This window comes from Beta vulgaris, chromosome 4 (assembly GCF_026745355.1).
Source record: "Beta vulgaris subsp. vulgaris cultivar EL10 chromosome 4, EL10.2, whole genome shotgun sequence".
Lineage (NCBI taxonomy): Eukaryota > Viridiplantae > Streptophyta > Magnoliopsida > Caryophyllales > Amaranthaceae > Beta > Beta vulgaris.
In genome coordinates, this window is record NC_079205.1 from 53,529,585 (window position 1) to 53,554,724 (window position 25,140).

The window sequence follows — 25,140 nt, forward strand, 5'->3', positions numbered from 1 at the left end:
TGTACATCTTTCGAAATTTTCGAACCATGAGGGCTGCTTCTTCTTCTTCAGAGTCCGAATCATCTTCATCATCTGCTTTGAGAGCAATTGATTTTGATTTGGAGCTTTCACCATATTCAGTATCAAGGTGAAGCTCATGAGTCATAAGTGACCCTGCCAGCTGTTCTAAGTTGAACTTAGTGAAGTCTTTTGTTTCTTGAAGAGCGTGACTTTAGCCATCCATCTGTCCTTAGGAAGACTCCTAAGAACCTTTCGAACCTGTTCCTCAGATGAAATAAACTTTCCAAGAGAAGCCAACTCATTTATAATGTTAGTAAAACGAGTAAACATGTCTCGGATGCTTTCTTTGGATTTCATGCAGAACAGTTCATATTGATTCATAAGTAAATCAATTTTCGATCTTTTAACTTCATTAGTTCCTTCTTGGGTTACTTCTAGTAAATCCCATATTTGCTTTGCGGATTTGCATCCCATGATCCTATTATGTTCATGGGGTCCAAGTCCACAATGCAAAGTTTAATAGCCATGGCATTTACTTCCATTTTTTCAAAATCAGATTTGTCATAATCAGAGAGGGGTTTAAGAGTTACCTCATTTTTGTCATTTGTAGTTGTGACTTCGAAATCACCAACTTCAATGACTCTCCATACCTGATAGTTTTCAGCCTTGATGAATATCTCCATGCGGTTCTTCCAATAGTTGTAGTACTTCCCATTGAACATAGGAGGCCTTTGAGTGGAATAACCTTCTTCAAGTTTCTCGGTGGTATTCATTGTTCCTTGGATCTTTTCTCAATAGGGTCTTCTTACGTATCTGCTCTGATACCAATTGTTATTTCCCTAGGAACACTACAAGAGGGGGGTGAATTGTAGGTGTAGAAATAAACGTAACTTTTTGCGGAAATTAAAACTTAAACGAATAAACAAGCTAAAGGAACACAAGGGATTTTTACGAGGAAAAACTTCTTGGGCCCAACAAGAAGAAACAACCTCGACCACTAGGGATTTTAAACTCAACACTTTCACTAATTAGGCCAAACAACTCTGTTACAACCTAATTCTAACTCGAGCCACACCTTGAGTTCCTAAACTCAAGTTCCTGAACCACTGTTCCCTTAACAGCAGTTCCTCTCAACTTCACTCGAAGTTTTCTCACACATACAAGCTTCACTCAAAGCCTTTCTCTTACAGAACTTCACTCAAAGTTCCCTTACCCCAAAAACCAAAATACAATTGATCGAAATAAGCTTAGTGGAATTAGAGTAAGAAGGCAAAGAACAAATGGCTATTATGAGAGAATGAAGGCACTGACACTTAATAAGTTAAACTCACTTAATTACTTAGTCAGACACATTTGGAACTTATCTAGACTTCTATATTTATAGTGTAATCATGAAGAACGTGGGATTAATGAGTACATTTTAATCCATTAACCCATGATGTTCCTTCCCCTAAGGAACACGTTTTACATCATGTCCCATGATCCCATGAACTATAAATGAACGTGGATAAATGCAGCCATTACTCCTAATAATAGGAGTTCCTTGAGCATTATCCGAAAATCAGTTTTTATAAACTCTTTTTATCTTTAAATCTGAATTTTAATCTTTAAGAAAATAATATCTTTAAATAAAATCTTTCTAAAACCGGATATTTATTTTCTTATTTTCCGAAAAATAAAATCTTTTCCAAAACAGATTTTCTTTTTAAAACTGATTTTATCATTTGAAATTAGATAATAACTAATTTCCTATAATTAGGCATGACTTACTCATATCTTTTAACCGTTATAATACACGCCTAAGTCTAGTTCCTTTATTATCAGTTCCTTTAACATATTGCTAAGTGCCACTAGTTTGTTCCTTACAAAGGAACAAACTCTCATTCTCAAATAACTGCCACAGTTCCTTACCATTCTTTCTTTGTTCCTTTACATTGGAACTAGAAAATAAAACGCCTAGCTTCTATTTTCTTGATCCAATGCTTGCTCCAGTATCAACATAGAAACTTCTTTACTTAGCCTTTGAAATCCTCTCTTGACTTCTTCATTGACTTGTATTCTCCCAGTTCCTTGCATTGATACCTTAAACACCATACACTTAAATAATTCATTAGTTCACTACTTAGTTTGTTCCTTTGTTTCTTTGTCATTATCAAAACTAGGGTTCAACAAGAAACCGCAAGGATATCTCATCAAAGGCAAAGAAGACAAAGTATACCGCCTTCGTAAAGCCCTTTATGGGTTTAAGCAAGCACCCCAGACCTGGAATAGCAAAATAGATGGCTACCTACTTCAAAATGGGTTTATAAAAAGCCCAAGTGAGCCATCACTATATATCAAGGCCCAAGGATCACAAGATTTTCTCATATTGTGCCTCTATGTAGATGATCTAATCTACACAGGCACTGGTTCGAAAATTATCAAAGAATTCAAGAAAGCAATGATGTCAGAGTATGAGATGACCGACCTTGGAGCCATGAAGTATTTCCTTGCCATACAAGTCAAGCAAAGCCCGGGAAAAATATTTCTCTTACAGGAAAAATATGCAGACAACTTACTTAAGAAGTTCAACATAAGTGAATGCAAGCCATTGGCTACACCAATGTCACTTAAGGAAAGGCTATCTAAGAACGATGGCAAAGAGAAGGTCGATGCATCAATATATCGAAGTTTGGTCGGCTCTCTCATCTATCTTACACATACAAGGCCCGACATAGTACATGCTGTCAGCATCATATCCAGGTTCATGAGTGAGTCGAGTAAAGCTCACTTGGCAGCAGCAAAAAAAGATTCTTAGGTATGTCAGGGGAACAAAAGGCTATGGTATTATGTACGAGACAGAGGAGAATCACAAGCTTACGGGATACACAGACAGCGATTGGCCCGGAATTATTGACGATCGAAATACGAGCGGCTACGTATTCCAATTGGGAACCAAGGCCATATCTTGGTCATCAAAGAAACAAGCAACAGTATCTCTTTCATCAGCAGAAGCAAAGCACGTAGCAGCAACAAGTGCAGCATGTGAAGCAGTATGGCTTAGAATAATTCTCGATGATCTACAACAGACATCAGAAGAACCAACAACTATCTACTGCGACAACATGTCTGCAATAGCCATGACAAAGAATCCAGTCTTTCACAGTCGCACGAAGCACATCGAGTTACGACATCATTTCATAGGAGAGTTGGTCGACAAACAAGAGATCGAGCTTCAATTCTGCAAGACATGGGAGCAGCTCGTGGACATATTCACTAAAGCAATTCCAACAGAGAAGTTTATCCAGTTCAGAAGACAACTCGGAGTACAAGATTTTTCAGATTAGGGGGAGTGTTGAAATAATCTAGAAAAATCTAGTAGAGATAACGGTGGAAAATTCTAGAGTGTAGCCTAATATGAAGCCTAGTGTTATCTAGATTGTTATAGAAAATAAAGAGAAAGAAAAGGTGGAGTATGTATGTCGGTGTTTCACCGACACAAACATGTATAAATATGCATGTGAAGTTGTTCTTGGATGTAGAAGGAAATACAACAAGTTGCATACAAACCCAAGTGTACCACTAATTCTCTCTCCTCCTTTTCCAAATAAAACATCCTACATTCCTACTCCTAATACACCAAATAGTCTAAACCATCAGCCAAAATACTAAGCCAAGTTTCCATAAAGCCTAATTTCCATCACATCCCAACCAACAAACTAGAGACATTATATTATCAGTGCTACTTGGAGTGTTATTAACTTATAACAACTAAATTGTATACAATGACTAGAGGATCTAAATGATACATATAGATAAATAGATTTTACGATAAGTGAAAAAACTGAGTTTGAATTCAATAGACGTCAAAGACATTATATTATGAATATAAATTAGTTATTAGGCCCGGATTATATCCCGGGTAAGAAAATTTTCATTTATTAATATTGTACTTTGATATGATAGCACTAAATACAACTTGGTCTAGTGGTTAAAACTTTAGTACACGAACTTGAGATCACGGGATCAAAACCTATACTATGCAATTTCTAGTTTGATGCCTTCCGCAACCAGTTGACCAAAAGGAGGATCCCCATGATTCAAAATTTTCTGTACCCATGATTCAAGTCTTTATCAAAATTATGAAATTCGCAATAAGTCTTACGATGTAAAGGGTTTTGTACCTATGATTCAAAATTTTCTTCTTAAAAAAATATTATGATAAAGATTTTTTATTGGATGATCATAATACTTTTTAAAAATAAAATTTCTTGATCAATGGAAGAGCAATATTACCATTTTTGTTAAATAAGATACCAAAATGGATGATTGACTCATTTCATCCTAAAAATAATCGTAGAAAGAGATAAGTAATTGAAGCAGATATAGCTCTCAGACGAGCTAGGATACTGGTAGAGGCTGGCAATATGATTTCTTCGTGACCATTTAGAAAGTCCAAATAATCATAACGAAAAGAAGCTACGTTTAATTGTCTTTACACTTTTTATTTATGGAATCTATATGTGAAATGAATAAAATAAACAACAAAGTGAATTTGATTCTATTTTCACTATATCTAAGAAAAATCTTTTCTATTTTCATCTTTTAGTTAGTTCTTCGAAACTCTATTATTATTTGAGTGTTTCAACTAATTAATTTAATTTTTTAAAAATATTTCAAATATGCATTTTTCTTGAGAGTAGACACAATATGAATGATAAGTTATACAATACTTCGTAGCTATAAAGTTGATATAACATTCATTTTATTATAATGATAGGTTAAGTCTTTTCTTGATTTGCAACTATAGCTATATCTTATTTCTTTTTTTTTTTTGAGGGGTCTTGTATTATTTTGATCATAAATTCTCTCTCTCTTTTTTTATGTTTACAGCTCTCCCGGATCAGTAGGTATACGAGTTATAGCTCTAACCCCACATTCTACTATAATCTTAACACTCAATCCTTTCATTCTTTATGTTCAAATACAATATACTACAATACAAATTTCTAAACGTTCAACTGTTATTTTTTTTAAAAAAAATAATTTCAATTTAATCCGAGATAGGCTGCCTAATTTCTATCCAATATAATGTACACGTATTATTGGAATACAAAAGCGCACAACATATGCAATTATGCAATACTTCCTCCACTTAAAAATAATTGCAACATTTCTACTTTCACACATGTCGATGTATAATTTCAATATTAATATTTTTAATTATCAATAAGTAAAAATATTAAAAAGTTTATTTTAAAAAAATTTACATCGAGACAAATCTAACAAGACCCCGCATGACTATGTTTTTCCTAAAATATAAATCACTAAAGACAATCTAAGTGAAAGATGTGAATAGTGCACAAAATAGAAATGGTGCAACTATTTCTAAACGGAGGAAGTATTATATAAAATGTATAAGCTTATGGTTTTTTTCCTACTATTTTAGGGTTGAATCAAAACCTATTTGAAGATAGTGAATGTCTAGAAAAACAATTGTTATACTAATCGGCATTTTATTCTATGTAGAGTTTTTATCAATTTGAAAAATCTATTTTTTTTTTTTGCATTTCTTTAGGCCTTGTTATAAATAGTGAAAAACACATAAAATATGTTCCTCTATTGAAAAACATGATCTAGTAGCTATGATATTATATAATATATACCAGCTCTGTTTTTATAGATCCAACATTTGATTATTTTAATCCACTCACCAAAAAGGCAAATATTTCCTCTAACAAAAAAAACAAGACAATACATATTCAGCGAGAATCTCGTTCACTTAGCTTCAAGATATATACATGCCTCTTTATAATTTTTGTGTCTTCACCGACATTTGGGGTGATCAAATTCAAAGTCATAAGAGGGTCTTAGGATGGAAACTGAGTTGTCAGGTTGGGCTACGAAATGGTGATTATATGCTACATCCAACAAGTTGTGGTTTGCAACCCAATTAACAACAAATTTTAGTCGCCATTTTTAGAAAAGAAATATGAAATACACATGCACAGGAAGGAAGGGGGAGGGTGGAAGAAAAGTTTGGAACAGGGAAGGGAGCTAATCTGACATAAAGATCAATGCACATGACTAGAAGCTCATGTTTCCAGAGATATTGACTCATTTTCCACAAGATGCCAGCTAGCTATAATCAGCTCAAAGATAATACAACTAGGAATTACATACATAAAAGCCAAGTACATAACACAGAATATCACACTGATGTTTGATGCCTAATTCCTCAAAGAGTATGCTTACTTGAATACTTGAAGCAAACAACGAAAATTGTATCAGCAATAGTTGCAATTTGCAATCATCTTACTCAGGTAATTTCAAGAACTTCGTAAGAAGAGCCTTAGATGAATCACTCAAGTTACCAGACGACAATAGGCCAACCAGTAACGAGAAAGTGTTAGCATCGCCTTTTAATCCCTTGCTAACCATAAGATCACAATAATACGATGCATTTGTCAAGTCATTTTTGAGAATATATCCTCTAATGATTGTATTATAGGTAAATTCATTAGGAGAGCAACCATCATCCTCCATTTTCCTCAACAGTTGATTAGCTTCATCCATAAGGCCTTTCTTGCAGAAGCCTTTCATCAAAATTGTGTATATTTTAACATTAGGTTCTAGCCTTCTCAATACAAGATCCGAGAAATTTTTTGCTGCATCTTCAAGTTTCCCAGCCTCACACAAGCTGTCCATTAGGATACCATATATGACAACAGTAGGCTTAACACCATTATTCTCCATTTCTTCAAGTAATGCCACTGCCTCATCAAGTAAAGCATTTTTGCATAAGCTATCAAGCAATGAACCATATGTGACAACATCAGGAGTAACTCCATGGCCTTGCATATCCTTGAACAGTTTACGTGCAAGTGGGAGTCTATTGACTTTGCATAGTCCATCAATAAGAGTGGTATAGGTAACAACATTAGGTGTCATCCCTTTCTGAAGTATTTCTTGGAACAAGTTGAGGGCCTTGTCCATGTTTCTAGCCTTGCAATATCCATTAATGATAGTGCTAAAACTAACAATACCAGGCTCACAACCATTCTTGGCCATCAAATCAAGTAGTTTTTCCGCATCCTCATCTGACCACGCAAACAATAACCATCAAGTAAAGCACTGTAAGTTATGACATTTGGAATCTCACCTCTCTCAATCATGTAGTCTAGAATAGCTCGTGCTTCATCAACATTACCATCTTTGCAAAACATGTCAACCAGCATGTTGAAGGTGGTAACATCTGGCGCTATGTCACACTCCAACATCTGACCTAGCATATCTTTAGCCTCGACCTTGGAGCCGGAGTTGTAGAGACCTCTAATCAAGGAGGTATAAGTGATAACATTAGGTATAATGCCCTCACTTTTCATGCCGTTGAACAGGTCGAGGGCCTCTTTCAACAGCCTATCCTTACAGAGACTATCAATGATGGTACTATATATGACAAGATCAGGCTCACAAGTTCCTGATTGCATTTTCCTAAGCAAGTGGAGGGCAGCAGCATTGTCACCAATCCGACAAAGGCCTTTGAAAATAGCACCATAGGTAATAATGTCGGGTTGGAAACCTAGCTTAACAATTTGATGGAGCAATTGAAGAGCTCGAGGAAGCTTATCACAGTGGATAAAACCATTAATTAAGGTGTTAAAGGTATAACAGTTGGGGGGGTATCCAAGTTTAAGGCATTTTCCCATAAGAGAGAGGCCGAAATCGACACGGCCCAAATGACAGTGACAATTGGCGAGAATACCAATAGAGTGCCTATCGGGTCGAATACCTGACAATTCAAGGTTTCTGATGAGAGAGATGATGATGGATTGAGGTTGAAGGTGTTTCAATTTGGACATGGCAGTGAAGAGTTGAGTGAAATCGATTATAGAAGGAAGAGGGCGCAAAGAGAGCATTTGATGGAAGAGAGAAAGGGGGAAATTGAGATTTGAAAACCCTAATTTGCAGTGTTCTCTAACTGATTGAAGAAACAACTTACGATCTTCAATAACATCAGTTACAATGGAGTAATGATTGCGTGAATGAAATTGAAAAGCAGAAAAGAAAGGGGAAAGGGGATAAGAAGAAGAAGAGAGACAGCAAGGAAGAAATCTAGAAATAGCATTACCAGTTAAGCGACGCCTCAAGCTCATTGTCATTTTCGCCACAAAGTAAATGGACTTTGAGATTTATTTGCAGCTCCACTGCGCAATTGAATTCACTCTGCCTCATCTTTTCACCTTTTCAGCAACTAACGCTGAAGAACAACATCGGTTTTTTTTTTTGTCGTTTCAAATATTGAAAGATACTATGCTTTGTGTTATACTGTTATTTATGTTTCTTATTTTGGTAGTAAATCAAAGTATTTTAGATAAGAATGAGAATGGAAATGGCAATTATATTTAAAATGGACGAAATTAGAAATAAAAGGATGCAAAGTGGATGACAGCTAGGTACATTTGGATTTAATATTTCTATCAAGGATTGACATCCCTAAATGAGTTTTAGAAATTTTATTTGTTATTGTCTTGGTCGATACTCTTGGTCGATACACCCAATTATGGGCTTTGCTAAACGACGCCCTACAATTTCCTACTAACGCCCTAAATACAGTATTTTTGTATTGTATTTATATACTTTGTATTTTTTTTTTCTCTCTCCTCCCCTTAACTCACCTCCCTAACTCTCCTCCAATCTCAAAAGTTTACTTCCACCACCACCACCATCAGCACCACCACCACACCAGCAGCACCAGCACCACCACCACACCATCCGCACCACCGCCAGCAGCGCGTCCACCACCTTACCCCAACAGACCACCACCTTCTTCCCTGTGTTTTTTTTTTCCTTTTTTTCTGAATTTTTTTTAAAAAAATAAGGGGCGCCCACCAAGGACGCCCCACCACCGGTGGAGGCGTCCTTGGCAGGCGCTCCACCACATGGTGAGGCGCCTGCCAAGGACGCCTCCACCGGTGGTGGAGCGTCCTTGGTGGGCGCCTCCCTTTTTTTCAAAAAAAAAAAATCAGAAAATAAAGGGGCGCCCACCAAGGACGCCCCACCACCGGTGGAGGCGTCCTTGGCAGGCGCTCCACCACATGGTGAGGCGCCTGCCAAGGACGCCTCCACCGATGGTGGGGCGTCCTTGGTGGACGCTCCCCTGTTTTTTTTTTTTTTAAAAAAATCAGATCTGTCAATGAAGAAACAGAGAAGAGGAGGGTGGGATTACGGCGGTGTGGTGCGGCGGCGGTACTGGTGCAGCGGCGGCGGTGGGGCGGCGGTGGTGCGGCGACGGTGGTGGTGTTCAACCGGTGCCCAATGGTGATGTCTGATGTGGGAGAAGAGGGGAGAAGAATGAAGGTATTAGAAGGAAGAAAATCTGAAAATGAAAAAATACGTATATTATACGTATTTAGGGCGTTAATGGGAAAATTTAGGGCGTCGTTTAGCAAATGAGATTATTTACCAATGTGTATCTGAAATTTTCAAATTAGAAATAGTATTTTATTTTTAAATATTTTTTTCCCTCACAAATACCAACATGAGTATTGTACCTTAGGGCCTGTTCTCTTCGGCATAAAACAGCTGGAGTTCACTCATGGTACACGCGGGTGTACCATGAGCATGGTACACCCAGGGGTATTATTGTAATAAATTAGAACTTCAGGTGCTCATTTGACACCAAATTTGCTCACATGGGCATTTTGCTCATTTACTCATTTGCTATGTTCATTTTGTAATAAAAGTGTTTGCTCATTTTCTTAAATGAGTAGAAATGTTTGCTCATTTGCTTATTTGTTCATTTTGCTCATTTGTTCATTCGCTCATTTTGCTCATTTGGAAAAAATAGTCTTGGGTGTACCATGAGCATGGTACACCCAGGTGTACTATAAATATTCTCAAACAGTTGAACTGAACTTATTGGAGCTGAACTGAACTTATTGGAGCGGAACTGAACTGAACTGAACTTATTGGAGCTGAACTAAACTGAACTGAACTAAACTGAACTGAACTGAACTGAACTGAACTGAACTCAACTGAATTAAATTGAATTGAATTGAATTAAACTAAATTGAATTAAATTGAATGTAATAAATATATAAATAATATTTTAAACAATAATAATATGAATATTAAATAATAATTATAATGATAAGTAATAATAATGAATAATAATAATACTAGTATTTTGGATATTTTAAAATGATAGTTATAAATAAATAATATTAATAATCATAAATTAATAATAATAATAATAATTAATGATAATAATGATATTTAATAATAATTATTTTATATTATTTGTATTAATATTAATACTTGATGATGATATATAATAACAATAATATCTAAGAAGTAAATTAATATTACTATTTTAATAATTAGATTTAATAATATAAAAATATTTAGTAATAAAAATAATGATTGGGTTGGACCGCGAAAATTACATCATAAAATATCTTGACGCAATTTGATTGGTTTATGGGCTAAAAAAAGTGGGTTTATTTGTGCTTTGACCTAAACTATGTTCCTCCTAATAATATTGAGTAAAGCTATAATAAAAAATATATATAGAAACAATAATAATAATAATAATAATAATAATAATAATACTTAATAGTAATGATATATATTTAAATAATAATAATGATGATGATAATAATAATAATAATAATAATAATAATAATATAATAATAATAATAATAATAATAATAATAATAATAATAATAATAATAATAATAATAATAAGTAAAATAAGGGTCTGTTCTCTTCGGCATAAAACAGCTGAACTGAACTGAACTGGACTGAACTGGACTGAACTGATCTGAACTGAACTGAATTGAATTGAATTGAACTGAACTGGACTGATCTGAACTGAACTGAACTGAACTAAATTGAACTGAACTAAACTGAATTGAACTGAACTGAACTGAAATGAATAGTGATATGTGAGAGTAAAGGTATTGTCAAGAGTTGAAGTGAACTGGTCTGAACTGAACTGATCTGAACTGAACTGAATTGAACTGAACTGAACTGAACTGAATTGAATTGAACTGAACTGATCTGAACTGAACTGAATTGAACTGAACTGAACTGAACTGAATTGAACTGAACTGAAAATAAGCTGGGGAGAACAGGCCCTAAATTATACCAACATAATAATAATATTTAACAAAATGGTTATAAAAGAATGGAGCTGAACTGAACTGAACTGAACTTATTGGAGCTGAACTGAACTGAACTGAACTGAACTGAACTTATTGAAGTTGAACTGAATTGAACTGAACTTATTGGAGCTGAACTGAACTTATTGGAGCTGAACTGAACTGAAAATAAGTTGGGAAGAACAGGCCCTTAGTTGATTAGTGCATTTACTGCATTAGCATATTAAGTGAGAGGTAATGGCTTCAAATCTTGAAATACACAACTTGTTTCTTCAATTAGGGTATTTCATTTATTCGTTACTCTCTTTCAGTCTAAAATTAGTTTTCATATTTTCCTAACCACTCATATTTTGGGGTAAATAAGCAATTACTTGCAGTAGTAACAGGATTAAATCTTGAGTACCGATCTCCAAGACTTTACCAACTAAGCTAGGTGTCATCTGCTTCTAACCACTTATATCAAAACTAACACACGTGTCTTACAAAAATGATTCTTTGTAATAGTCAGGTAATTTATATCCTCTTAATCACCTAATAGTATACTAACTGTCTTTTTTTTTTTACTTACTATATTCTATTTCTAGGCATTATTCACATGATAATTTTGACTATTAGGTGATTATTTACTATTCACTATTTTATTTCTAGGCATTACTATTCACCTGTGTGACATAATGAATCTCATTATGTGTTCGTTAATATTCTAGTCAATATAGTCCCAAACTCATATAAAATATAAATCAATAAAAGATTAAAAGGTGTTGATGAATTGCAACCTTAAAATCCGAGTTTGGATATATAACTGGAAAAAATAACCAGAATGGTTTAATTGATGAAAAATACCCCATATCCATTAAACTAGAGAGAAGTATATATATGCACTTAAAATTTTACACTAACTTTCTTAAAAAAAAAAAAAAGGTTACCATAAGAAAAAAAATGATATCCACAAATTCTCTACATATACTAGCTTCATATGCACACGATGTGTGCGTTGATTTCAAAAATATACTACATTCGTACTATATTTATGATTAAACTTAAAATATAAAAGTTTAATAAATGGATTACTTTAGATATATTAGTTCGCTAATGTAACAACTAGCAAAGGTTATAGTGATTTTTAATATTAATATTTTGTGAATGGATTTTGAGCATAAAGAACAGAAATAATGAGTTTCGTTTGACTGAATTAAAGAGTATCAAATATGTATGATGCTTATTTAATTATATGGCTTTGAGATTTTAAAATTTTGATCCCACTTTCTCCCTCCTCTTTTCCAACCAATATTTTATAGCTTCGCAAGTTACAGGAAATGATTTATTAATATTCTTTATCTCTTTCTTAATTATACTTAAATATAGTCTAAGTTATGACCATCTCTTACTACCTCCTATTTCTCTCATCTTCATCCTCATATTCTCTACTTCTCCCTTTAACCATTACCCATCTTGTTTCTTCCTCCTCTCTCTATCTCACTCTACTCTTTTGTGTATCTGAATTAACATTTTCACCTTTTTATTTCTTTTTTTAGAAATTCTTATTATTAGTATTTGTCTTAGTATTAGAATTTGTCTTAGTATTAGTATTATTACTATTATTATTAGTATCCTTTCTCTTTCTTCCTCAATATCGTGTGTGTCGGAGATAATAGTTTTCTTATAGCATGATAAAATCTGAAACTTTTCTATATGACAATAAACCAATTGCCCAAATGTTTGAGTTCGAATTTCTTATTTGAGGGGTGAAGCAATTTTATTAATATTCATGTTATGCTTTGCCTAGGGAATAACAAAGGTTTAGCTTGGGGGAGTTTGATGTTATCATTTTATATAGAGTTTTCCCCCTACTTATCTGCTAAAAATGATGTATACGGTGCTCTTAGGAGCCATTTTGTACTAACTTTCTCCATCTAGTTGCGGTTTGCTATTTGTGTCAAATTGCAGGTTTTAGGGAATTTTTCCCTATTTTCTACTGTTACATGACCGCTACACTAGACTAAAGAGGTTTGATGCTGAGTCCCAATCCCGAGGATACTTTCCGGGACCCTTGAGCAAAAGAAGAGCTGAAGACTTGGCACTTGAAGCCAAGAAACGAAGAAAAGGGGCCATGCCCGATCAGGCGCCCAAGAGACACTAACGACTTTGTTGCAGGCCCAATTGGGCGCTTATGCCCTGTCGTAAGTCATTGTTGAATCCTGATCGAGCGACCATGAAGATTCTGATGTGCACATTGGTGGGATAGTAGCCGGTGTGATGTCATCGGGCGGGTCGACCCAATCGCATCATGCGCGTATAATTTTTGGGTTGTTTCCAATTTAATGAGCCCGATTGCATCGGGCATACTTGGCCCGATCGGGCGGTGGCCCAACACGCGCATTCAATGATCAATTAATTTCGGGCTACTTTATAAGACTTTTCCTATTTGTTTTTAGGCTAGTATAAATAGCAAAAATTAGAATTTCCTTTATTCATCGATCTTTGTTTTAGCCATTAGTTTTCATAGTTTTCTCTAAAGAGTGATTTAAGAACCCTAATTTATTGTTTTTCGCTTTGAATTCAAGATCAAACCTTTTGGATTATTCATAAGTCCAATACAATTCTTCAATTTGATAATCTTTCTTTATTGCTTTCTCTATTGTTGATCATATTACTTTCTTAGTTATTTGCAATGTTTAAAAGTATGAGTTTTTATACTGATTTTGTTATTGTTTTCATAAATATGAGTGAGTAGTTCTATTTTTAGGATTGTGGAGATATATGTATGCAATGAGGGATTGATAGATTAGTCTAATTGCCTTGTATTTCAATTGTTTCCTGTGGTTGAATCCTTCATGCTAGAATTATAGGTTAGACCTGATTTATATTTCTAATATCGCTATACCGAATCTACTTCGAGAGGAGAGATACCGTATAGACTTTCAATCATTAGGAAAATTGATCCTTGATGCGAGAGCGGCTAGGCGATCTTTGAGGGAGGTAATATTGGGTGGTTGTTATGATTTCTTGAGTTGTATGCATAGTGATCCATAAGCCTAGTTCTTTAGTAATTGATTCATACCTTCGTGTTTAATTATGTTATTTTCTTAGTTTAGTAACACAACCATCTTCATCTGATTTAGTTAGTAGAATATTAGAGTTCAGATACAATAATATAACTTTCTTCCTATAGATTCGATCCTGACTCCCCTGACTACTAGTTAGTGGACCTTATGTTATTTTTTATTAGGTGATACGACTTTAGCCTGTTACTTGGTCATTCCATTGCATCACATCTCTATAAATGAGCTCTAAAACTCTTAACTCGGCTGGGCTCTCCAAATTTGGCGTTGGTACCACAACAGCAGACTCACTAGGCAGCCACACATCACCCCATGCCATGATTGATTGACCATCTCCCACCCTCCACTTTAGGCCCTCCAATAGTAATGCTTTGGCGCCCCATATACTCCGCCAAACATAACTAGGATCGTATCCTCTCAATGCACCAAGAAAGTCACCGTTTTTAAAATATCGAACATAAAGAATTTGGGCTGCCAAAGACTCCTTGTCACATATCAATCGCCATCCTTATCTAGCTAGAAGGGCTTGGTTTAAACACTTTCAAGTCTTTAAAACCCATACCTCCATGAGATTTCGGCATACAAAGTTTGTCCCAACTCACCCAGTGCATCTTCCTTTCCATCCCCTTCGCGCCCTACCAAAATTGAGCACACATTGCATAGATGTTATCTAATATACCATCCGAAATCTTGAACAAACTCATCATATATGTTGGAATCGATTGGGTGACACTAGTACAGAAAAGGCAATTTGCGTCGGATGTGAGGCGCCTATTTGCGTCGGACTATGGTGCGACGGCAAAGCCCTCGATGCAAATGACTCAGACACGATCTGCGTCGTATGCGGAAACGACGCAGATGGTTCAGCTATTTGCGTCGCACCTTTATACGGTACGACGCAAGTGGATCTTGCCAGCCCCCCAATTCCATCCCCAGCAGCCAAGGGAAATGTGCGTCGCACATCGCCTAGGGTGCGACGGAGATGAGTGATTTGCGTCGCACCTTGGGCTACGTGCGACGCAAATTGCAATTTAAAAAAAAAAAAATTTTTAATTAAAAAAAAACTAGGAATGAGGTGCAAACTTGCAAACTACAAGAATCAGATCTCAAACTACAAGAATCTGCGTAGAATAACAAAATACACTAACAAAATGAAATGAAAATATTGAACAAGCTTACTACATTCCATAAACCACCAAAATTCAAACTATATTGCATTCGAACAGAAGAAGAAGGCATTCGATTCGAACACAACAGAATAAACAAACATAATTCCACAATATCATAATATCATAATTTACAACTCGAATACAAAACAATAAACCACTAAAATTCCATAATTTACAACTCCTACACAAAATGAAACTGGTTATGGAAGGCAAAAACACCAAAAACTTCAATTTCCTTCAATTTCCGATGAAGAAGACTTCCAGAAAAACCAAAAACAGATCTGGAAATGAAAATAAGAAAAAAAAAAAAGTCAATAAAAAATCAGATATAAAAAGTAAAAAAACAGAAATTGTAGATCTGAAAAAAAATTAGATCTAAACAATGAAAAATGAAAAATGAAAAATGAAAAAACGAAATTGTAGATCTGAAAAAAGAAAATTGTAGACTTGGAAATTATAAAATCAGATTGAAAATTTGAAAAAAAAAAAGAACCTGTCAATATTCGTTCATATCAAACTCGAAGTCGCCGGAGAGAGAGAGTTTCATCCATAAAAAACCAAGTCGCCGGAGAGAGAGACGTTTTTTCGTTGTTCTGTTGTACGCCATCGACGAAGTTGATTATACGCCGTCGACGAAGAGTGTTTGTTCGTTGTTCGTTCGGCGGAGAGAGAGAGAGTTTGAGGGTGAGAAAGAGAGAGTTTGAGGGTGAGAGAGAGAGAGACGCGAGAGGGTGAGAGAGAGTGGCTGGAGTTTTTTTAGGGTTTGAGGGTGAGAGAGAGAGAGAGACGCAAATCGACGAGTGAAAGAGAGAGAGAGAGAGAAAGAGAGGAAGACGTTAGACGCGGCTGGGAGAAATTTTTAGGTTAAGAGTATTTTTAGGGTTTGGGAAAATTAAAAGGAGATTGGGTGGGCTGATGTGCGTCGGATGGGCCAAGGGGTCCGACGCACATTAGCCTTTTGCAACGCACCTTTATATTGTGCAACGCACATTGGGAACCAATCTCTCCAACTGGTGCGTGGAATATGCGTCGCACATACGCAACAAGCGACGCACATTGTTAATTTGCATCGCATGTGAGGATGGTGCAACGCATATTCTGCGCACCTGCTGGAGAGATTTTTGTGATTTGCGTCGCACAGCTCCCTACATGCGTCGCAAATCCTAACTGTGCGTCGTTTCCGTGTTTGTGCGACGCAAATCAGGGAACGCAAATCGTCCTTTTTCTACTAGTGTGACAGCCTTCATAAGAACCTCCTTTCCTGCTCAAGCCAAAAAAAAAAATCCTTCTACAATTTTTTTCACACCCTCTCTTTAATCATAGAGAACACTATTTTCTTTGAACGACCAATCATTGTCGGGATCCCCAAATACTTCTCATGTCTGTCAACCTCTCTCACCTGCAGCATATTTCTAATTTCATGTCTTCCCATAACATCCACATTTTTACTAGAAGCCACTTCAGACTTAGTGAAATTAATTTTCTAACCAGATGCCCGTTCATACGTACTAAGATTATCAACCACTTTTAAGCATTCCTGAAGTGTAGGTCGAGTAAAAAGAATATTGTCATCTGCAAAAAAAAAATGTGACACACGGGGAGCACCGCGACACACTTGAGCTCCATGAATTTCCCCATGTCCACTACACCAGTCAACAGAGCCGAAAAAGCCTCCGCTCGTAGGAGAAATAAATAAGGGGACAACGGGTCTCCCTGCCGAAGTCCTCTATCTGGTATAACATTTCCCATCACCTTCCCATTCAACTTGAAAGCATACGACACACTAGACAAACATATCATGACCTTATTAATCCACGACTCACCAAACCCCAACTTAATTATCACACGTTCTAGAAAAGACCATTCAACCCTAACGTAAGAATTGCTCATATCAAGCTTTAGAGCCATTTCACCCTGTTTTCCATCACATCTCTGTTTCATTCCATGGAAAATCTCAAAAGCAACTAATGCGTTATCAGTCATTAATCTCCCATAAACAGAAGTATCATGATGACGTGAAATAAGTTTCAGTAAGATTACTTTCAACCTATTAGCTATTACTTTTGAAATAATTTTGTATACAACGTTATAGAAACTAATAGGTCTAACACAATACAATTAAGATCAAACAAGTCACTCAACTCATGCCACCAACGTTGTATATAGTCAATAATATATATCAGAATCAACAATATGCCATATTTTTTGAAAAGAGGATGCATACCATCAATAATTACAGGGGCCTTGTTTGGGTGCATTCGGGAAAGAGCACCATGAATCTCCTCTGCAGTTGGCGTCACTATTAGAGCCACATTTGCTTCATTGCTAACTTTTTCAGATAAGCCAACAATTGCTTCCTCCATATGGGAGGGTGATGAAGATGAAAAAATCTGTGTAAAATAATCCGGCACCACTTCGACCATTTCCTCCTCCTTTTCCTTCCAAACACCATCATCATTCTTCAATCTCTTAATAGTGTTTCTGTTTGGGCCCAAAATATGGCGAGCCCAACAACATATTACAAGGCAAAAGTACCCACCGGAAACTAAGCCTCACATATCAGTTCATACCCTTGTTAGGCCCATAATCACTGAAGGGACGAGAATTCCCCCATTGGCAATACAAGTCGCAATTCACGTCTTAAACAACTCCCTATAAATAGGGAACGCATCCCCATAACTTAGGTATGTATCTAATTTAGGCCACTTGAGAACTTCTCTCACTACTTTCTCCCTCCACAAAGTTATTTACTGATTTGATCGTCGGAGGGGCGTTCCCGAGGCACCCCGGGGTAGGTTTCCTTATTTTGCAGGATTATAGCCGACCAAACGAGGCTTGTTCGAAATGGACGGGGGTACGGCTTGAGACGACTCCCCAAATATCATATTCCAGTTTTTTACCCGAACCAGTTTCGTTTTTTCCGCTGATTTGCTTTACGGTAGAAATAGGCGGTGTTCTTATCACCGTCCTTCAATTCATTTGCTCGGGCTCGAGCAAACCAATACGACTCTTCAAGCCTGTGCAACTCATCAGTTTGGCTGCTATACTTATTTTTCCATCATCACATTGTCGGGTCTGTGGGCTTGCCACTCCAGCACCTCTTTTTCTTTTTCCTTGATTTTTTTCCTTGATGTCCCCAAACGTGGCCTTCGCCCAAGCACTAAGCTCCTGTGCACACGACTCCAGCAATTTTGTTTGGACAAGACGTGTGGAAAATCTGGATCCAGTTTTTCGACGACTGAGGAATTAACCTTGATGCATGATGACAATTAAGGGTAAATTTAGAAAGGGGGAACTGGGAAGTACTATGGCCCTTATGTGTGACTTTTATTGCATATATATATATCATATATGGTAAGTTGAAACCATGGTTCTTCCATTACAATCCCACATAAATGAAAGAGAAATAACTAGAAATCCTATAAAGATTCAACCTCATACTACTAGCATGAGATTGAACTTAATAAAAAGCAAAATTGTTCAAATTACGTTTATGAGAACTTAAAAGCTAGCTAGCTAGTACAACTATAAGGGTTCTTCATCATCCATGAAGATGATTAATGTATAATTATATTTTGTTAACCACTTAATTAGGGGCCTTTAACAGTTGGGATCTTTCTTGGTGTTCATGCTACGTTTCGCGGTCTCTTTAACGCTTTCCTTGGCTTCATCAGCCTTGCCAAACACATTGTCCTTAGTCTTATGGGCTGTTTCCTTGGCTGATTCCCAAGCACCATGCGCTGCTTGCTTTGCTTTATCTGCTACACCGTGAGCTGAATCCTTTGTACTATCAGCCATCTAATGATTTTAAGGGGGAAAAAACAGCGAAATGTAAGCTTGTTAGACTAAGTACATATAGCACATAAAATTTGGTTAGATATATAACGTGCATTTTATATAAATGGTACGTTTTCAGCGCTGGAGGTAGCCTGATTCTTCAGGTTTTCGCCGGTCCTTAGTGCCTCGTTAAGACCTCGTTTTGCGGCGTTTGTTGCATCGTGAGAGGTTGAGCCTGGTCCCTTCATATGATCAAAGTCACATTTCATCAGTCCATATATTTTTAGATTACAATTTACATAGAACTTAGAAGATAATTCGTAATTATATATAGCCTTATCAAATTTTGGCCGGATTGATATGGAGAACGTAATCAAATACTGGCTGAGGTTGATAGTGCGGGTGTGTGACTGCATGAGGATCCGGATTCAGCTTGTTTCTTCAATTAGGGTAAATTTCATTTATTCGTTACTCTCCCTCGGTCAAAAATTAGTTTTCATATTTTTCTAAGCACTCATTTTTTGGTTAGATGAGCGACTAATTGAAGTGATGTAAACGGGATTCAATATCAAGTCTTGAGTAACACCCCCTCCCGCACAAGACCTTACCAACTCAACTAGATGGCATCCATTCCTAATCACTCATACTAAAGCTAACAACGTAACACACATGTCTTACAAAAAAGATTGTTTGTAATATTTAGTGATTTCTATCCTCTTGATCACCTAATAATATCCTCCCTCCGTTTGTTTTACTTGCTACATTTCATTTCTAAGCACTATTCACATGACAAACTTTTATATTTTATACGTAAGGAAAAAATCATAGTCATACGAGATGTTTGATTTCTCTCAATGTGTACTTTCTAATATATAATTTTTATAACTTTTCTCTTTACATAACTCAAGATATTAATGTTTGAAGTTGTATCTCGAAAAATGAAAAACAGTCAATGTAGCAAATAATAAAAGACACAAAGAGCATGTAATAACATATTACCTATTGGAAATGTTTTCATAAACCAATACCATCTCATATGTCTTCATGATTGGTTGATTGCTACTTTTACCACTCCCTCCATACCATATTACTACTTAAACTTCTCTTTCACACAATCTTTAAATATTAACTAGTATTTTGACTCGGCGACGCCCCGGTTCAGTTACAATTATCAAATATATTATTATTCATAATAAATTTCATAATTGATTCTATTAACTTTTCGTAATATTCTATCTAGTGCGAAATTGGAAAATGGACGTTATGGCATGATTAAGTTGTTCAAAAAAACACTTCTAAGGAATTGGGTATAAAAAAAAACAATTTCAATGGAATTTGGGTAAGAAAATTATATTACTTAATAAAAGGGTTAAAGATCAAAATTTGTCTACATATTTTTATAGTTACATATAAATATAAGATTTATTATGTTATCTTAAGCATTGAAAAATGAAAAGTGTAATAGATTAGTGGTTAAACTCTCACATTTTATTTCGAAGGTAATGTGTTTGAATCCTAGTAACTATAGATATTTTTAATTACGCATTAAGGAAAAAGATAGAATATTTACCCAAAAAACACAAAAAGACAAATCTAGCAATTACTCCATTTATTCCAATATAATGCTTCCCTTTGTTTCTTTTTTCCTCAATTTTCAATACCAGTTCTTATTTATGGATAATATTTTTATTTATACATTACTATTATTGTGGAAAAATTTAAAAAATAAAATGAGACAAAGTAATAAGATTCCATATGATTGTTTTGTTTATAATGGCGAAGATTTATGGTTAATATATATTTAGGCTATATGTCATACAGTATGATACATCGAATTTGAAGGGGAAAATGACGGAACGAAGCAAGTAGGACTTACAGATTGAACATATCTTCGGGTAATTGTCTGGAGAACCTTAAAATTGAGGATGCTTCTTCTGGCAACTATAGAGAAAGATAGGCTTGTCATTTTTAATAGTGTTGTCTTTTTCACTAATTTGAATTTATTTGATTAGCGACTTTTAATGTTGAAGATCACAAAATTGTTGATGTAATTAGTATTTATAAGAATAAGAAGGGAGAAATCAACCATGCCAATTGTTAGGCACGGATTCTGTTTAGGGGTAACTATAGTTTAGAGAGTTTAGCGGGAAAGCCATGGCTATTTTGATCCTGCAACAACACCCTTTAGTTTTTAACGGTTATTATAATATGCCTTCAAAGTTTTGTTGCATAACTACTACTAGTCTCGTATGCACGCAATGCGTAATAATATATATGAAAATTTGTTTCTAAAATTTATTGTATATTTTTCTTCCGTTTTTTGAAAATCAATAAATCAAAGATGATGTAAATATTTTGTTAATTGAGGGCATAATGGTAAAAGATGGTGAGTTTGTATTTTATTACTTAAAGGTATAAAAGGGTTTACCATTTTTGGTGTCCCCTCCTTTTCCCTTATATAATAGATATGTACTTTGAGAGCAACTTATGCAATCACAACATTTGATTTTTAACTAGTTATTAGGCCCGGGCTATGCCCCGCGTAAGAAAAAATTTATTTTATTAATATAATACTTTATAATATAACACTGAATAAAACTTAGTCTAGTGGTTAAGACTTTAGTATATGCACTTGAGGTCTCGGGATCAAATCTTATACTACACAATTTCTACATTTTTTATTGTACATGGATTATATGAACTAAAACTCCCTAAGGAGAGCGCCACGTGACACTGTTTCTTGTTTATGCACGCCTTTTAATATATTTGTATAGATAATCGATCATCAATAATTCTGACTATTTAATAGTAATTAAGTTTAGTAACCACTCCCTCAGTCAAATGAAGTTTTTCTTATTTCTACGTTTTAGGTCTGTGATCTGTCATCTGTGTTGTAACATTAATATCTTTTGATTACATATTAATAAGAACTATAAAGTTTGATATTAATTAATTACTAATGTTTTCGATGAGACGAATCAAGCAATCAAGACCTTATATAAGTATATCTTTTTTTATTTATTGATAAAAACTTAAGAAAATATACTAATTTATAAATAGTGCCAACATTGTAGATAGAAAGAACTTTAAGAGACGAAGGGTGTATTATTTTATTAGATGAACATCATGTTGCAATATAATAAATAACTTACAGGAAAATGATGTAATTAAATTCGTTGCAACGTGGGAGAACCACTTTCCTAAAAGACGATTATGTGCTACCCCAGTGCAAGTAGAACCACCGCGAGCGCCCTCCAGGATTAGCACAGCACCATAGTTCGTGTGCACTCACAAGCTACGGTTGGAGATCAAAATGTTGCCCAATGTCAGAGAGAGATTTTTTTGTGTGTTTAGGTTTTTCAGTGTATTAAAACTGATGGGAAGAGACGGGATCTATAAGAGGAACAAAATCAAAGAGAAACAGGAAGGCTAAAAATAAGGAAAATAAATCAAGGCATAAATCTCGCAAGAAACGGCTAAGTATCTTGCTAATAACTGTAAGAACACAATTCTTGCAATTAGCGTCAACTCAAAACTAACTGGGGTCCGAAAAGGACCACAGACCCACAGCCCGTGCTCGCCATGAGCCCGACCTTATTGGCGCGCGCACGTGTGTGGTTATCGATCCATTTAGCCCATTATCCAACAAGATGTTCTAATGTACTTCCTTATATAAACAAAGGAGATACTAGATAATTCTTCTATGTGGGACAAGGGGTATTTCCACTTTAAGCATTATTGAACTTCCAACAATCCCCCACAGGTCCAACATATGAGAAAAGAAAAGAAGAATGATTTGGGCAAGAGCAAAACAATCGCATTAGTGTGAATGTCTTATGACATGAATTAACACTTAGTGACATTAAGCTAAGGTCTTCTTCCTATTAAGTGACCTTAGTCTTAAACTTAGTGGGGACTAAGAGACATTTCACTCAAAACACGCAATTATTAATGTAGAAAGTTTTGATACTCTGAGAATAATAGTGACGCCTTATACTGGCCATACATCCAATACTTGGATACTCATAGGTGTTCTAGAGAATCGACCCAATCAATTCTCATAGGAAGCGGCCACACTTCCACACCTACTTAGGTGAATCCTGTCAAGTGTGAGCTACATCACACCACCAAACATATGGATATGGTTCATTAAGAGCCTTTTGCTCATCCTCATTCACAATGTGACAAGCACTTTCATAATCAAACATCTAATTATTACATAATGTTCTCCCCTGAACTCGTAGTGAGTGAGAGTTCATTACTTACAATTCAATCAATGGGTCTCAAGCCCATCCCTTTCGATGTTTCCAAAACTAGTTTTCTACATAGTGTCTTTTGTGAACGGATCCGCAGTGTTCTTTTCGGACTTTACAGTCTAGTGATATCACTCCATTTGACAGAAGGTCCTTAATTGCCTTGTGTCTCAGACGAATATGTCTTTACTTTCCATTGTAGGCATGGTTATTTGCAACAGCAATAGCAACTTGTGAATCACAATGCATAGCAACTAAAGGAGCTGGCTTCCCCCATAATTGAATATCTACAAGCAGGTTTCTCAACCAATCTGCCTCATGACCAGCCAATTCAAGAGCAATAAATTCAGATTCCATAGTTGACATAGCAGTATGAGATTCCTTGCATCATTTCCAAGATACAGCTCCACCACCTAGTGTAAAAACATAGCCACTAGTGGAGTTAATTTTATCATTACCAGATACCCAGCTGGAACTAATAAGCATGGCATTCATCATGTTCTTAAGAGTCTTATTTTTTCTTTCAGCAATCCCATTTTGCTCAGGGGTATAAGGGGTTGTCGTTTCATGAACTATACTATTCTGCTCACAAAAGGTTTTAAGAGAGTTAGGGTCATATTCTCCACCCCTGTCACTCCTAAGTCGCTTGATCTTTCGATCTAGCTGATTTTCTACTCGGCCTTGTATTTGAGGAACATTTTCTTTGCTTCATCTTTTGACCTGAGAAGATAAACCATAGTAAAACGAGAACAGTCATCAACAAAAGTAATGTAATACCTTTTACCACCCTTGCTCTCATGATTTTTAAAATCCCCCAAATCACTATGAACAAGCTATAGTACTTCAGTCTGTCTATCTATTGATTTGAATGGCTTCTTTGCAAATTTGGCTTCAACATATACTTCGCATTTTGAAAATTCAGTTTTAGAGAAGTTTGGAATTAAATTCAAATGTTTAAGCCTTTAAATAGAAGCAACATTAACATGACCCAACCTTGCATGCCACAAATCAATAGACTCAACAATATAAGCAAAAGAAGTACTAGCCATTTTATTCATAGTCTCAACAGAAGCATTAAGAATAAAGAGCCCCCCATTATAAAAACCCCTTCCCTATAAATTCCCCCATTATGAGTAAGAACAAGCCTATCATATTCAAAAGCAAGTCTAAGACCAGCTTCATAAGCAAACTACTAGACATTAAATTCCTACGCATTTCAGGAACATGTAAAACATTAGTAAGAGTGAGAAGCTTTCCAAAACTGAGTTTGAGAATTATCTTCCCTTTCCCTTGAACGTTTGTAGATGTTGAGTTACCCATGAACACATTCTCGTCATCAGTTTTGTCGTAAAAGCATGTTCTGGTTGGTGCATATATGTCTTGTTGCTCTAGTATCAACAATCCATTCACTGACATTACTTGCCAGATTTGCCTCTGACACAACAACTACAAAGTCATCAACAGTTTCTGCAACGTTAGCTTGGTTCTGTCCAGATTTCTTCTTACTCTTGTAGTCTTTGGCTTTATGACCTGGCTTGCCACAATTATGACAGTTTCCCCTGAATTTATAATTTTGTACTCCTCCTTGGGGTTTAAAATCCTTTTCGAAAGTAATACCAGAATTGCTTGAGGTCTTAGGTTCCACCAGATTCGCCTTAGAAGAACTACCAAAAACATTGGCCCCTTTATCCTTAATACGGTTTTCCTCCTCAATTATCAGGTGACCTATGAGCTC

At 35.7% G+C, this 25,140-nt stretch overlaps 2 protein-coding genes across 2 annotated transcripts; both read right to left on the reverse strand.

The window, feature by feature from the left end:
• Positions 1-6,063: 6,063 nt before the first annotated feature.
• LOC104890800 (putative pentatricopeptide repeat-containing protein At1g12700, mitochondrial) lies at positions 6,064-8,337 on the reverse strand. The gene is given in 2 exon segments (XM_010676393.4): positions 6,064-7,079; positions 7,082-8,337. Coding segments are annotated over 2 exon segments (1,845 nt in total). The 5' UTR covers positions 8,142-8,337; the 3' UTR covers positions 6,064-6,294.
• Positions 8,338-18,767: 10,430 nt separating this feature from the next.
• LOC104890799 (hypothetical protein) lies at positions 18,768-21,309 on the reverse strand. The gene is made up of 3 exons (XM_010676391.3): positions 21,029-21,309; positions 19,284-19,394; positions 18,768-19,173 (listed from the first exon to the last, which is right to left on the reverse strand). The coding sequence occupies exons 1-3, from the start codon at positions 21,116-21,118 to the stop codon at positions 18,976-18,978; spliced, it is 399 nt and encodes a 132-aa protein (XP_010674693.2). The 5' UTR covers positions 21,119-21,309; the 3' UTR covers positions 18,768-18,975.
• Positions 21,310-25,140: the final 3,831 nt, after the last annotated feature.

Excerpts from the sequence above, each read along its gene's own strand:
- LOC104890799 (XM_010676391.3), bottom strand. The coding sequence starts at position 21,118 with ATGACAAGCCTATCTTTCTCTATAGTTGCCAGAAGAAGCATCCTCAAT. Across the intron at positions 19,395-21,028 it reads CCCGAAGATATGTTCAATCT|GGACCAGGCTCAACCTCTCA; the intron begins GTAAGTCCTACT and ends GATCATATGAAG. Across the intron at positions 19,174-19,283 it reads CTACCTCCAGCGCTGAAAAC|ATGGCTGATAGTACAAAGGA; the intron begins GTACCATTTATA and ends TAAAATCATTAG.